Below are 16,021 nucleotides of genomic sequence, written 5' to 3' on the forward strand. Positions count from 1 at the left end.
TTATGCTACCGGTGATTTATAAACATTCATTTAACTTGGTTTTAGAGGGGTGCTTATTAATCACTACCAAAAAGCGTATGATATTTTAGCGTCAAGAAGGTTCCAAGGACTTTTCCTTTAGCGGATTTATTATGTTTTTATTCCTAGTAAATAGATATCATTTGAAGGAATATGAATCATTTGGTTATTACAGACCTTTGGCACACAAACGCAAGAGTTCAAGTTATACAATTAGAAGGTGGAGGGTTTTAGAGCCTTTTCAGTAATTATCAATTTTATTGAAATTGTACACACTTATTATAACCACGTATTTCCAAGTCTTGTCAGAGTTTTACTAAATAAATTGTTTTTACTGTTTGACGATATTACATTTTCGAAACCCGCGTTTAGCCATTATAGTTAAAATCCCTTTTGAAAGAAAATCACTTAACGTCTATCAGCACATGATAAACTGGACACAATAAATTCAGACAAAACTGTTCTAACTTAAATGAATATTTGTTTAGAATAAATATTTGATTATAATCATTCAACTTGTCTTTTTTTCTGTTGTAGCGTAGATTATGAAACAGCTTTAGAATCAACTCCTGTTATGGGTACTGGTGATGATGTTGAAGAAATCGGTACGTTGTTTTTCGATGAGTACTACCAGTTTGATTTTTTAGCGTCCCATCATATCCAGTTCTGCAGGTTTAATCAATACTAACTGTTTAGTCAGTTAATTGTCAAATTTTGTAGTCGATGTATAAATGCTATTTTCTCTTAATTCTGCCGATATATGCATTTCTGGTTTAATTGAAAGTTCAAATTACAAGAGATTAGATTTCAATAAATATTTTTATTTATGAAAAACTGGATGGAAAATGTACTTTGTGTTTCATTTATGTATTCTATTAGCGTTTAACTACTATATGGAACGTTTACAACAAATAGACTAGTAACAATGATATATTGGGCTACTTAGAAATCAGAACATTGTCTACGTGTGATTGTTCAAGCACCTCTTGAGTGAAACTAGACGTAATTGGTTTAAAAATTTATTATCTGAACAAAATGAAGAATCTAGTGATAAGTGACATCAAATAATGTTTTATTATGGTACTGGTTTCCAATTTCGTCGTAGACATCTGAAGTCTGGCCAACAAAACTGATTATTATTTTCAGTAATAATTTAGATTTTAAAGAATGTTTAAATCAGAATTCGAATCTCTAAGTAATACGGATTATTATATATATGTATATCTTACAACATAATTGCTATTCAAAACTAGGACACATAAACGATGAGGAAACTGATCAAAGCTGAGTATACGAACTTGTGTACTTATTTATTGAACTTCACTTAAAAAATATGATATGTAAATAGTTTCTTATTATTCAATTATTTAAGATAAATATTTTCAATCAATAACAGTATCCATATTGTATGTTGATTTCCTCCGGTTTCAGAATCTCTTGATGTTTGTGAACCTTCTGTAGGTGGGTAAACATTGACGTTATTTATTACCATACACCTGTTTGTATTCATCACCAATATTATCGGTGCACTCATAATCTAAGCTTAGCATTCACATTATACATATTTTTCACTAGTCCAGTTGTCATTGGGACTTAAAATATTTCGTTTCCACTTACGTAACTATACATTCAATGGTTTTTCTGTCACCCATTGTTTGATGACTAAATATTTTTTTTTCTCGGTTAACTCGTGTTTTAGAAAAAAACAACTCTTTTTGATGTTGTAGTTGTAAAAAATACAACTGATTCACAATTTTTTGCATCAATCCTTTTTTGTTTAGTTTGCCTTTTCGACATACTCGTACACAAAAATGTGCGTGCGATTGCTAGTTAATATTAAAGATGAGCGAATATGTATTAGGAAATTGACACATTCAATGTAGTATATAATACTAATTCGAAGTGTGATAGTTAAGTATTTTTTCTAGCTGACCATGTGATTACAATAGACTTATCTTTTTAGTTCGTTTCCAAAGTGAAAAGAGATCTACTGAAGATAAAGCGCTTTCTTTGTATCCCTAAAGCTAGTTATACATATATCACATCATAAAACATGTGTACAAAAAAAACCCACCTAGCCCTCATTACTATTAGTGCTACTACTACTCCTTTCCCAACCGTCAGTTTTACAAATCACAAAACTCTATTAACTTCTCACTTCAAATAGATTCTCGTACTCCTACTGTTTAACTTTAAAATTGATTTCTTTTTCTTGTAACACTGTCCGTCTTTTTTTTTCAGTTTACTAGTTACTGTGCACTATCTATATCATTTTAGATTATTCTTTGCGGTTTTATCTCAATAAGAATATCATTCCCTTATATTTTGTTGCTTGATTTTTCTTCCCGATAAATTACTGCAAACAATATGGATTGCAAGAGGGCAATATAAAATTGAATATAACTACAGTTGTATCACTTAAAGACTGAAAATGTATAAAAATTCTCGTTGTAGAATCATATCGTTCTTTGTGGACATGAATAACGGTGTTCTAAATATTTCAGACAGTTAAGGAAACTCGTCAAAAGACAGCACATCCAAACACTGATTTGCGTTGAAAATGTACTACTGTAGTGTCGGGTGCTATGTCAAGCCCACATAACTCATTCTAGCTTTCGGACAAACCAATTTATTCATTCTTCTTGAGCCATGTTTTGACCTTATTAACTATTCACTTATCAATATTGACTGTTTTTATGTCAACATGTGTGTGTGCATTTCTTATCTTACTTAACACATTTCCTGTAACTTATTTTTGTCTGACTATAAATATTGATTCACGCTTGGTTAAATTGAGTTGGCCAACATGCCTTCTCCAGTCCGTTTCGCTTCTTTCGCACCGTCTCTCTGACTGTCTGTTCTGATCAACGGTTGTACAAAATATACGTATTCAAAGCTTCATTCTCGTATTAGAGTTATTTAATTCCGTTATTCACTAACTCGTGTTAAGTCGATGATTATGTACGAGGATTGGCCACATGTATATTTCGATAGCAGTCAACATAAGATCAAATTAGAGTCAGATAATTGGCCATAAAACCACAGATATAGAGCAAGGAAATCGTCAGTATGGTTATTTTGTACCTAGTTTCTGTTTTATTCCTGATTTTCCTTTTCATGTGAAGATATATTTTAAAAAATCATAAACGTTATTTGTTGAGTAGAGGTTTGATATATTTAACTCAAAGATACACTTTGTGTGAGGACTAATGATATTTCCTGGATACTAAAACACAAGTAGGTGAAACATGGCTTGTAGCTTCAACCTACTAGTTGAAAGCTGGGTGATTTGTTGAAGTCACCGTCCCCATGGTATATCAATTCATATATTATTAGTGTATGTCGTGGTTCAAACTAAGACTTCAATTTTTATGGTGATAATGTCTTTGGTTATGCCTACAATCTTTTTATAAAGCTAGCAATCCGAGCAAGAGTTAGGTTCATAATCGTATTTTTACACTAAAACAGATTTTTGTTTATATTTTTTTGGAATCTGGTTACATACAGTAGCCCCTTATTTTTGAAACTTTCTTACTCAGAAAAGCTTTTAATTTTCCAACTCAATTTTTTTTCAAAAATAGAATCTTTTATAAAAACTCACAAGTAGGATTTTGAAATTTTTCCTGAATAAAGCACTGTTGAATATGCAGAACAAGATTGCAATGTCTACCTATGAGATAACTCGATTCCAGCAAGTTCCACCCTACTAAAACTACTAAAATGTACCTACCGTTAACACTAAACTTAAACATTTAGGACTAACTATTTTCATACGTTATAGAAATACAAAGTTTTCATTTGTATAATTAACCTTCGTTCACATCCATGTGCTAGTATACAATCGAATCGTAGAATAAATAATGAATGGACTTTTCATCTAGGATATTGGTATGGTGTTCACACTCAGAGCTCAACGTGAATCCGAGACAAATAAATTTTCACTTTTGTCCGACCATAGTTTGAACAAGTTTAACCAAAATATCAAACGTATAAATATAGTAATCATAACAAAATACTTGGTTGTGGGAATGTGCTGTTAGATAAAAAGAGAACTAGGTTTTACAAACCGAATATTTGTCATCTAACAACTGTGCTCTGGGAAAAGCTATCGGAATTGATTGTCACCACCAAATATTAAACGAGGAGACCATTGAATGCTTTATCGAACTTGTACTTAAATTTCAGCTTCGTGTTGATTCGAGTGTCTGAGTACAGAATTTTGAATAGAGACTGTAAATTTAAATGCTTAGCTTAAGAATACATATTTCAACCTATATTTTGGGGATAACTAGTTCAAGAGGTGAACCTATTTCGATATACTACGTAGTTATACAGTCTCCTTTTAAGATAGCAATTACAACTATTAAAGATAATGATATTATTATTATCATCATTATTTTCAGAGACAGGTAAAAAAAATACGTGGGTCTTGTTAGTTTTTATTGACCAGCCGATAGTAGACTTTTTATTGTGGCTTGTTGGCTTATTTATAGGGTTCATACTTGCCCAATCTGTTGAATATCGGTTATCAGAACAATACCACTAGGCTTCACACTAATAGTGTAACATGCTTTCTAGTGTTGTGTTTATTTCCTTGTTTACCTGTTTTTCGTTCTTCATTGTGATTAGTTTCCTTTTGGTTCCTTCAAAATAGCTCCTTATTATTGATATCACTTTTAAAAGTGTGCTTTTTTGTTGGTTTTACTTTGACTTATTGTTTATGAAGTGCATCATCTTGAGGTAATACACATTTGTATTAAATTCATTGTTTATTAAATACTCAACTTCTTCATGTTGTCATATATTTACTGATAACCACAATTTATTTCATCGGCCAAGTAATTCAGCTAATCTTAAAGATAATTTTAATCACAATTTAACATCACTTGAAGAACTATTGAAAATCAGAAAGCACTAACTGTCCATGGTTGTTTAAAATTCCTCAGTGGTATTTCTGTAAATACTTTTACATGTAGCCGAGTCCAGAATGAACCCCAATTGTTCATACATTAATAATAATTTTCAGGGTGAATTTCTACACCTGCATTTATATATTTATTCTTTACATAATCGAATTTTGTTTTTTATCTTTTCCGTATCCTTAGTTGTTTTTTTTAAAGTTTTATGTGATTGATCTGTTTGAGCTTCCATTTTTGTCGTAAGTAGCCTGATTATCACAAACTAAAAAATGGTGTTTGAAAAAAATCTTCGATAATTCACAATGTGTTATCCTCTTTTTCTGGTAAATAAGATCAATTGGTCTTATTTGGTATCCATATTATCATTATATGAATATATATTCATCGTGGTGGCTTAATTCACTAATGCGATTACTATAATAGTTAACAAGGACGAGGTAATAATTTGCTCATAGAAATAATCCCTCATTCAAAATTAAGTTAGGATAATTTATCAAAGTAATGGTTAAATGAGGAAAAAGTCGTAGGACATTTAACTTTCTTTCATATAAACCAATGGTAATTGTGTTTAGGCAAGCTGACTGTAGTTTTTTTCATTACCCTTATGGTAGGTAAAACGAACTATTTACAGTCAATCGATTACTGAATAATGGCCTATATCATGTTCGTCAATTGTTTAGTCCTGATCGAATTCCATCGACCAATTTGTAATCTGACCACTGATCTAGGTAATTTGACATCACGCACACTATGTTTTGATGTGAAGTGGAGGTAGCTAACAGGAGACCTTGAACCTCATATTCGTTGACTCTCGCTAGCCACAGCATTCCTTTGATCGCTTTTTTATTTTAATTTCGTCGTGCTAATCAGGTATGGTAACTCCGGCCAACGCATATCTGTTCCAGGCTCTATATCTATGATGTCTGTCTTCACCCATTAACGAGGTGTACCTATGAGATTCTAATTGGAGTCATTCAGCTTCACAATCTGAGACGTATTCCGGCAGAAATTCTATAGGAGGTCAGATAAGACCTGAGTATCTTAACGGTAACGTCTTAGACTATGAAGCTGGTTGGTGTAGGTTCTAATCCCGCAGGTAGCATCAGATCTCTCAAGATTTCAGGTACGCCTTGTTGATGAGTGTCAACTGGCAGGGAACCTAAGTTCAGGGTTTCCTACCGACTACCTCTCAACCATTCAACTAAATAACTGTCTATGAATGCGTTATTTACAAATTTACCTAGAGTTTAGGGATAAAGAAATTTTCAGACATATTTTGAGTTATGCCAATTTTTCGTTTCTGGATTTTTCAGTCATGTTGAATGATCATTTAAGTAACTATGTGTGTTTTACTGTTGTTACTCATTAGTCGATGCATTTTATTGGTGTAAATGGTCAAAATGATAACTAAGCTGTTTCCTCATTTTTCTGTTACATTCCTTTTTTATTTCGGCGCGCACACAGATAATATAGAAACCTCTTTGGGAATTGTATTTTTACCGAATTTTCTTATTTACCTGGTTCTCAGAGTTTTTTTTTATTTTGTTAGTCTTATTGATTTTGAAAAAATCAGTTTTTGATGTCTTACCTCTTTCTTTCTTTCTTTTGTTTCCTTCTAAAAAAATATTAAGGTATGATAAAAGAAGTTGAGAAATTAATTAAAGAAAATACTGATTTGTATGAAACAAAGTTAGTTATCATTGAATTTGATTATTATTTTTCATGTTAAGTATAAACTTATATGAAATAAGATTTAGTGATCGATAATATTGTATTTATCGAAATAACTAACTCCTGTCTACTTTGTTATTCGGTATACTATAAGGCAATGTAAAATGTACAAGTTCGTTTTATCAATACAAAATTGTAACTTGATAATTTTAAATACATTAAACATTGGATAGTAGTTTAGTTATAACAAACAATACATTTCTAACTCGTGTTAATAAGTAGGAAAACGAGTTTTTGATGTTTAGTGTGAAGTCGTGACAGTTGTTTTATTTAAGAGACACTAACAATTCATTTTTCTATTAACCGGTTAATACAATTTTACGTAGTTAATCATCGATGCCTCTCATTACGATGCAAGTGGTTCGTTTAATCAACCCAATAATAATATGTGTTTATTCAGTTGTTAAGTTTTTTCTTTTGTAAAATCAGACGCTTTTGTGATGAAAAAAATTATTATGAGAATAAGAGAGGCCTCATGATAGATCTATCTTTCGTACTATATCCTTAATTTTGAACCATACGTTTTAGTTAATTGAGTTTCTTTTAGGTCTATAGTCGCTTATCAGTTAAAGCGTTCCTAGTTTTATTCAACTAGATTATAAGTTTCAACCCCTCATTGTCTACTTCTGTTTAAGAAACCTGGTAGTATCACTAGGCCTTACACAGTGGCTTCATAGATGAGTTAAATTAAATCTAGTTTGTTTAAAATATCTTGTGTATTGTAAAGAGTACGTATATGGTGATTCTGATGTATATTAACAAGTAAACAAACCTCTTGTATTTTCCATTGAATTTATTTTGTTTCACTTCATCGTCTTTGTTTTATCTTCATATTTCCTGTATCGTTTCTTAAGAGAACTTCAATTTTTAATCCATTCAGCATTTCATCTCTTTTGAAAGTTCTGTCTTACTCAAACAGTCTCAGGTCTCTGAATGGTCGACTTTTTAAATAATGCCATCAAATACAAAATATGATACAGTTTTTCTGTAGCTAAGTATACGATTTACGCTTTTCCCCTTCCGTCTTTACTTTGATACCTGCTGAACAACATAAGTTTAAATGTGTCTTTGTAAAGTCTTGATATTTTTATATGCTGCATATCTGAGATCCGTAACCAAGATTCAAGTAAAACATTGCATATTCCCTCTAAACTGACTGGTTTAGAAAGTTTGCTCCACAGATCTGAAGCTGGAGATTATGTGCCATTGGTGTTGGACTTTCCTGGCGTTTGTGTTACGCTATGTGCCAAAACATAGGTAACGCTAATTTATTGAGTCTTCGTTAAAAGTAGTTTATGCACTGTTAGGTTAAAAAGTTGTAAGAACTGGTGTGTCTTCGTATTTTTTACCTGCAGCTCCACAAATTGCAGCCCAGATCTAATAAAAAATGTGTCAAATCGTCAAGTAAATGGGCATTCAGCAAATATTGTGATGCTATCTGAAGTCTAGGAACAGAGGATAGTCGTTTGGGTGGTCAATAGGAACTTAGTGGTCATGAGTAAGATAGCTTTGAACACCTTTTGCACCTTTGTAGTGATCTCAAACTGTTTCTAGCTAATAGTAACTCTCAACTTAGTCATCTTTTTGGAATCTGCTCTTTGCATTTCAAGCCTAAAATTCAGTCAGTTACAATTGGTTTAGCTACTGACGTTGTGACTGTGTCTAAGACTACCGTTCGTTTTGGAGTATCTGTCTGAATTTTAATCACGCCCCGATGTCCTCTAAATTTACTTTATCTCTTGCTTGTGCGAAAATTTATCATCCCAAACAGATTAATATAGGCGGATTAGATACACCCGTTTCAAGAAAATATCAAATTGATCTAGGCTCTCAAGACTAGCTCACTGAAAAGCTTAAGTGACCACTGACTGCATTTTCATGACGTAATAAAAATTACGAGCAAAGTCTTTTGTGGCTTCAGAAAACGTCTTGCTTACGAGCATCGGGTTTTCCCAGGCTACCTTCTACTTATTAGCACTACATGGTCTACTCCAGCAAATCACAAGTTCAAGTGTACACGTAGATTATCGTTGTGGAAAATTTCACAAACCTCGCGTAAGAGTAGAAACATTTAATGGTCGCAGTGTGGTAACGACTTGAAAGCAGCGACTGTATGTTGTATGCAACCAACGGAAGTTGTTTCAACTCTTTCGGGTTACTTTCAGAAAGACGTTTGATATTGGTAAAATAGTCTGGGGAGTTGATGACATTCCAGCTAGTTACTTTCAAGTGAGCGTCAAACGTTGAACGAAGCACTTCCCCGAACTGGTGATCTGGTTTGTTACTTCATTAACGTCAGAGAAACAATCACATGCTTCTTGGCAATTGACTGCCGATCCGTCTAACGAAGCAGCGTTTCGTAAGCCATTCCAACCCCTAAGACATCACGAGTCGTCATGCTCAGATGACCTATTCCCACCATTATTTCAAGAATGAAAAAGAACTAGTCAGGAAATGTGCTGGTTTGTTTAGAATAAAGCAATCGTTGTTTTCGCCTTTAAAAAGGGACTATATGATGTATACAACAATGATCGAGGTATTTGTCTGCTTTCTGTTTTTTTAAAAAATTATTATCCCTCTTTATACTCTGGTGGTTGTAAAGAACTCGTTAAAAAATAACTCACGAGGAACAGACTTATCTTTGTTCATGTTGTGAATGTATTTGTCTTGGGACCATTCTCCGCAAATTGTTGGAGCTCTGCTACGCTTATTTCAAGCTATCAATCGTTGTGTTACTTGGTATCAGGACTGTCTTCTGTACTGTAAACAGGACTATGCTCTGGGATTGCCTGATAAGCAACTGTGTGACAGAAATTTTTATCAATACCTTGGAGGATCTATACGCAATCACCTCAGACAAAGGCATAGAATCACCTCTCTTTGTTTCAACCCAACAGTGGGGTTTCTTTAGGTTGACTAATCTCATCATTCCTCTCCACCTTTGCTATCGGTAACTCTAAAGGAAGTATCTTGTGATGTGAATTTGTCAGCTGGAGGACTTTTTGATCTTGAGTATACAGATAATATCGTTTTTACTATCTATTGATACTGAAGCTATCCAAAGTGTATTTAGTCGTGAGCAGTGATATTATGCTTGAATGTTTTGAATAAAGGTTTAGTTTGTCCGTGAAATTGTGATCGATGATGTACTGGAGATATTTTAGAAGAGAGCATGTAAGTATTTTCGGCGTTTGGTTACAGTGATGATGACTCATTCGTTGTCACCAACTTCATTGGCTTGAACATGTTCTACGAATGTCATTCCAAGGAATTATATTGTGTGAAAGAGATGGTTAGTTTATGACATGTTATCATGATAAGAAATGAAGCTGTATGTTATTGGTATCTGTCTATCAGTAACGACTCCTCAGTTGGATTTGTAATGATTGAACTCAGTGGATTGAGATGTTATCAGATATGGTTCAGAATCGAAGCTAGTGGTAATGCTTCTTCAGTTTTCTGTCTAATACTTCATTAAAGTGAAATGAACTTCCTTAACTGTGAATAATATTTATTAGTTGTATCTTTAAGCGGATTGTTTTTAACAAATACTATCCTTTTTTTCGTCATGTAAATTGCAACTCTTCTTTCTTTCACAATGTCATCAATTTATTTGTGCGATGCATCTTTTGGGTACCCTAATAAACCACGATACTTATATTCTTTAAATAAAATAACTTATCTTTCTGTATGACTATGTGGGTGTATGTGTATGTGACCTTACTATAATTGGTGTCAACTTTTCAAGGATAAAACAAGATCAAATTTGTTTTGATCGTTGTTCTTTCCTTAGTAATTTTTAAAACTGTTAGTTTATTCAATCTGCGTTCTTCTGAATAATCTAGTTGCTTTCTGCGTTATCCTAACTGCATCAATTTAGTTTATACCTGTTCGTTAATTAAAAATAATATTCTATGACTCAGTTTTATTACGTGATTAATTATTTATTTACTTACGTATCTTCTCCTTATTTGTAATATCGTAGTATTTCTCTTTATTTCAGAAATGCGCTAAATATTTTAAAAGATGATCTAATAAAAAAACTAGATGAAGTGACTGGGTAAGTGAATAGGTTTTGTATAAAGTTTGCTGTGAATTTTATGTAGTAGTAATAATGTTGTAGGGATGTGTAAAATGACCATTTAGGGCTTTGTTTTGAACTAAAGTTATTGGTTTCTCTCATGATAAACTCCATTTGCTACTAAGTTGTTCAACTTTTGATTTGATTTAATCGGAGGGAGTAAGATTTCTGTTAGCTTGTTTACAGAAATATTGTTAAGTTATTAGCTGTAAACACATTTTTTCCCAGTCAGATATGAGAAATACTGATAATTTCTTCTACTTATTTTGTAGATGTTTAGAAGGTTGGTGGAATAAATAACGTATCTCAGCCAATCTGTCATAAATGACATAGAACCTGGCGCTTGTTAGCAACAGTCCAAGTTGTGTTACACCGCATCACCATAGGTAGCTGGAATTATCAAAACTAATATCAGAGTAGTAGAAATAATAACAACAGTATCAATAGTAGTAAGGAAGATAAGTTTAAGCAATATAATGCGAGAATGAAGAATGAATTTGTAAAATAAAAACATGTAATTTTAAAACTCTGAATCTAAGTGAAAATAGAGAGTTAATGCATCTACACTGTTGCGATTGACTGCGAGCCATGCCACGATAATCTTGTACACCTCAATCAAGTAGTCTAGACCCACCAACATGGCTAAATCCAACAGTCAATGACTTCATGGACTAATGCTAAATCTTCATTTTGGCCATCCTTGACGTTCTTCCAACTTATTCCAACACCAATCAACATCAAGCGTCGAGATAGGCAGTGGTGGGACGTAGTGCATGTCTCGATCACACTGGTGCCTGGGGGTTTACAATCTTATCAACTGCTGAACTATCCTTCCATACTGCCGTGTGTCCTACCTCAACATTGCTCACTTAGTGATTTTCATCATATACTAGCAATGTCCCAAAGACACTTGTGATCAATTACTAGTAACCCTTAAGTGTGATTTACTTTTAAATATTACGTTTTACAGATATAAAGTAAAACAGTGGACTGTTGCATAAAATTGTCGTTCTTTGGTTGGCAAATGGACATCTCGCCTACTCCATAGATGATGTAAGTCGTCAAAGTCAGGCAAGACTTCGGAATCTGTGTGGAGATTTCTTCAGATATCAACACACCAGATTTAATGAAAATTCCGAGATAAGTGAAGTAGTGGATACCCCCAACTACATCACTTCCTATCATCAATCTTGGTGATTTTGTTGACCAGTCATGAAGCAAACTTTTTCATTCGGAGGTGTTTGAATTATTGCTAAAGACGTTCAAAGAGCGGAGCTATGTAATCTCCGTATACTAAGTCGGTTATTAAATCTCCTGAAGTGAGACCAGTTCTTAAAGTTAGACGAATGAAGCGTTATTTTAATAAAGTATCCGTGACAAAGTTAAATGAATATGGGGAAGTTGGACAACCTAGCCATAGGCTCTGGCTTGTTAGTGTCTGCGCGTAGAGTCTTCACACCCATTTTGTGCTCGTTTCGATGACAGATTCTACCATAATACCTCTCGATTAATGGAATGGAGTGGTGCTGTAAGGTCAAGAACTGTTTATGTTTCTGAACCTGATTATAAGCGAATATTTGGTCAATACGTCCACATTAAGGTTTAAAACTAGCTTGATTTTCCGAATTTTGTTGTCCATTAACCTTAGCTAGGCGTTGGAAGATCGTTGAAGCTAATATTTCAGAAAATATATCAGTCAAACTGATTTCTCTGTTGTTGCAACCAGAGGGTATTAGTTCCTTCTCATAAACTAATTAAGGCCAGTCTGATGGGGTCACATACCATTCCCAAACTGTACCTAATATCTCAGTTACGAAGACCTGATATTTGAACACATTTTTCTTTGATAAGTCGGAAAAGTTGCCTATTATTAATAATTACTATCGTTCTTCCTATCTTTTATTTTCGTCGTCCATCAATGTTCACGATCATTGCGTAGACGTTTTTAAATCTACGTTTAAGTTGTCTTCATTAATATCTGAACTTTCAAGTCTACAGTTTCATCTTTATTTCCACTGGGTGATAGTAATAAAGGTAAACTATACAATATGTCTGAGGACATGCCCATGCTTATAAACATTTATTTGGTATTTTTTATTAATATCCCGAGCTAAAATAATCTACTTCTTTTTTGTTTGTTCAATAAAATTAGTGAGAAATCTATGTTAATTCAAGAAATACATGCTATGCGTACCAATAGAGATGAAATTAAATCTGAAGCTAGTCGTTTATCACGTTTAGTTTATGAATGTCGTGATCAAATATCTAGTTTAACTGCACGTCTTAAAATGTATGAAGACGTCAACGAAGCTGATCAACGTCCATCTAGATTACCCCTTACTTCAATACAACAGTCGAAATCTTGTTGGACATTAAATGTAGAAGATACATGTCACACATCAAAATATCGTAATAAATCTGTGGATAATTTGAATGATGTTTCACCATTGAATGATATGACTAAAACTGAAGATGGATGCGATTCACAAAGTACCCTTAATAAAGTATGTTCTTATTTATTAAGAATTCTTATTATCCTGAATTCATATATATATATATATATATATATATATATATATATATATATATATATATATATATATATATATATATATATATCTTGTCAACACCACACACCTTTAGTAGCTGAAAAGTAAGCATTAAATGAATATCAATGCTTGTTGATATAACAATGCAGACTACCTAGCGTTAGTATTATTTTGACGTTTAGAGCTAAACGTTTAAACTTGTTACTCCATATCATTAGTAATTATAGCTATTCACGACTTCAATATTCAACAACCAAATAACTTATATTTCGCTTTTGTCAAGCTTTAGATTTTCAATATAATCTGAAGGTTAGTTGTTATGGTTAGTGTTTCTTAGAATGCATCTAAAGTGTTTTTCATCCCTTTTTTTGTATACTTCTGATACCTTTACATGGGTGAACAATTAGGTACCGAAATTCGGTGAAGCTTTCTTCACTAAACGAGAGATGGCTCGTGTTATCGCAGAACGTAACAGTTATAAAGAGAAATTCTTGGAACTACAAGATGCATTACGCTTAATGGAGAGATTACGAGCAGATCACAGTTCTCGTTTACAAGTTTCGACAGCTGATGGTTTTGAGCGTTGGGTACCAAGATCATTCTTTTCAACCGTCCAGTCGGGTTTAACTGGATTATTTTCAACTTTTGATCAGGCTGTTCCTTTAGCTTCTGTTTTGCCGTCAGAAGCTCAATGTCTTAGTCCATATCAGTTAAATGATTCTAACTACTCTTTGTCACAAGGTTCCCACAATATATCAGTTCAGTATATGAATGCCTCAAATAATAAACGGAGGAAATCTGTTGGATTAAGAAACATGTAAGTTACTATACACGTATTGTGTGGTGAGAAATTTATGTAATAACTGGATTTTATAATGGTTTATATATGCTCAAGATCAATAATATCTCTCGTTTATTGCTGTCGTAGGACATCTTAATAATAACTGATTTACCAAATTATTTAAATTCAGTAGCCAAACTTTAACTTATGGATGAGACAATCAGAAGCGAGTGAGCGATCTCAAGATCACGGGGCCTATTTCAATACCCAAAGCTCATGTACGGTCATTTAAAGCGCATTCCAAAGAGGACGTCATAGTTGAGCGGCTACATTAGATGGGATTACTGAGAAGTTCTTTTATTTGTGATTGCGGTGCTCAAACGACTGCTGGACATTGTACAGACTATCGCGACGATGTTGTATTTCGATGTAATATATGTTGGGGGAAAACGTCTGCTAGAACAGGGACGTTTTTTACTTGATCCCGATTGACACTAAGGTCCAATGTACGATGTTTTATGGTGCAGAACTAGGTCGGAAGAAAGCTAGGGGCGGCCAAACCAAAACGTGGCACAAATCCGTGAAGTCACTATCAAATGAACTGAGCCATGTTGATAGGTGTTGACTACCTGGTTGGGATTCACGAGATGATAGCAACCGATGGTTAGAGACCTTGAATGACATGGCTCAAAATCGTTTGCAATGGCGAAGGTGCATGCACTCTTTGTGTTCTGCTAAATTCTTATCTTCTGAATTCTTCATATCCCTATCTTTTTTCTCTTTTCAAATTTATTTCACTGGATTATACTGCTTGAATAACATCTTCAAACCCTAATCTTTCGGATTACTGCTTATACTTTTACTACTTCTACCACTATGGGATTTGAATCGACAACTGCATCTGTGTGTTAATGTGGTATGGCAACTCGAACTGATGTACATACATACGAAGTTCTACGTTCTGACTGACTGAAGTTATGATAATTGTTGCGAATTGGATAATAAAAGCACCAGCAACACTGGCTGCAACCTTTCTAGATGTTACTGAAGCTTCGGCATTTCAATGGTATGAGTACTATTGATATACATGTGCAATGAAAATGACAAACTTGAATCAGTCTTTTGGGGGAATCGGGAGAATCTTAGAAATCGATGAAACAGTCTTTAGAAAACGCAAATTTAATGGAGGAAAAACTGTTAAAGAACACTTCACAAGTCGCTTTACCTTAAGTATACTTAGTAGGCCCTAGGTACATATGATAGGTCGCCTCAAAAGCGACACTTTCAGAGCGTGAGAAACTGATAGGCTACAACAATATTACCAGTTATATAAAAGTATGTGCAGCCAGGTACCATAATATACACGGTTGGTTGGAGAACATATCGTTGCCCATCTGGACTTGGTTACGTGCATCGCATCGTTCACAAGCGACAGTAAGTAGACCCCACCACGGGACTACACACCAATAATAAAGAAGCAATGTGATCGAGGCTACAAGAATTTTCGTGACCTTGTCATGGCTCTAGAGGTCGATTATTATGGAATCATATGGATGAGTTCCTGTATCGTATGCATTACGATTTCAGAACTACAGAGGCTCTTTCTAACCGTGAAACGTTTTTAAACCATGTCAAAGAAGTGTATCCACTCTAATATTTTGGTTTTGTATGATATATTCTTACTCGATACCGACTGTTTCCTGGTTGGCTGAATCTTTTCAAATTAGGTCACTTGAAATTCGTTAAATGGTCGTCCTTAAATAATGGTCTCGTCAATTCAATTAATTTTAGATAAACATGAGCAGTGATTCAGTGATCTTCTAAACAGTTAGATTTAATAAATTGAGCTGAACAATTTTTAGTAAAAATTCCCATTTTGACATTTGATAAATAAAAAGGAACGAATCGAGCGAAGAAATTTCTTTTCAATTAGTTTTTCATC

The 16,021-nt window shown here is 33.6% G+C and overlaps 1 protein-coding gene across 1 annotated transcript in view; it reads left to right on the forward strand.

The window, feature by feature from the left end:
- Smp_090240 (putative jnk/sapk-associated protein) overlaps positions 1 to 16,021 on the forward strand; it is a gene marked incomplete at its 5' end in the record, with an annotated part of 32,789 nt that overhangs the window by 11,541 nt on the left and 5,227 nt on the right. The window contains 5 exons of the mRNA XM_018789778.1: positions 556 to 623; positions 6,569 to 6,626; positions 10,672 to 10,728; positions 12,902 to 13,253; positions 13,706 to 14,115. Coding sequence (XP_018655187.1) covers positions 556 to 623; positions 6,569 to 6,626; positions 10,672 to 10,728; positions 12,902 to 13,253; positions 13,706 to 14,115 — 945 coding nt within the window. The remainder of the gene's footprint in view (positions 1 to 555; positions 624 to 6,568; positions 6,627 to 10,671; positions 10,729 to 12,901; positions 13,254 to 13,705; positions 14,116 to 16,021) is intronic.

This window comes from Schistosoma mansoni, chromosome W, assembly GCF_000237925.1.
Source record: "Schistosoma mansoni strain Puerto Rico chromosome W, complete genome".
NCBI lineage: Eukaryota > Metazoa > Platyhelminthes > Trematoda > Strigeidida > Schistosomatidae > Schistosoma > Schistosoma mansoni.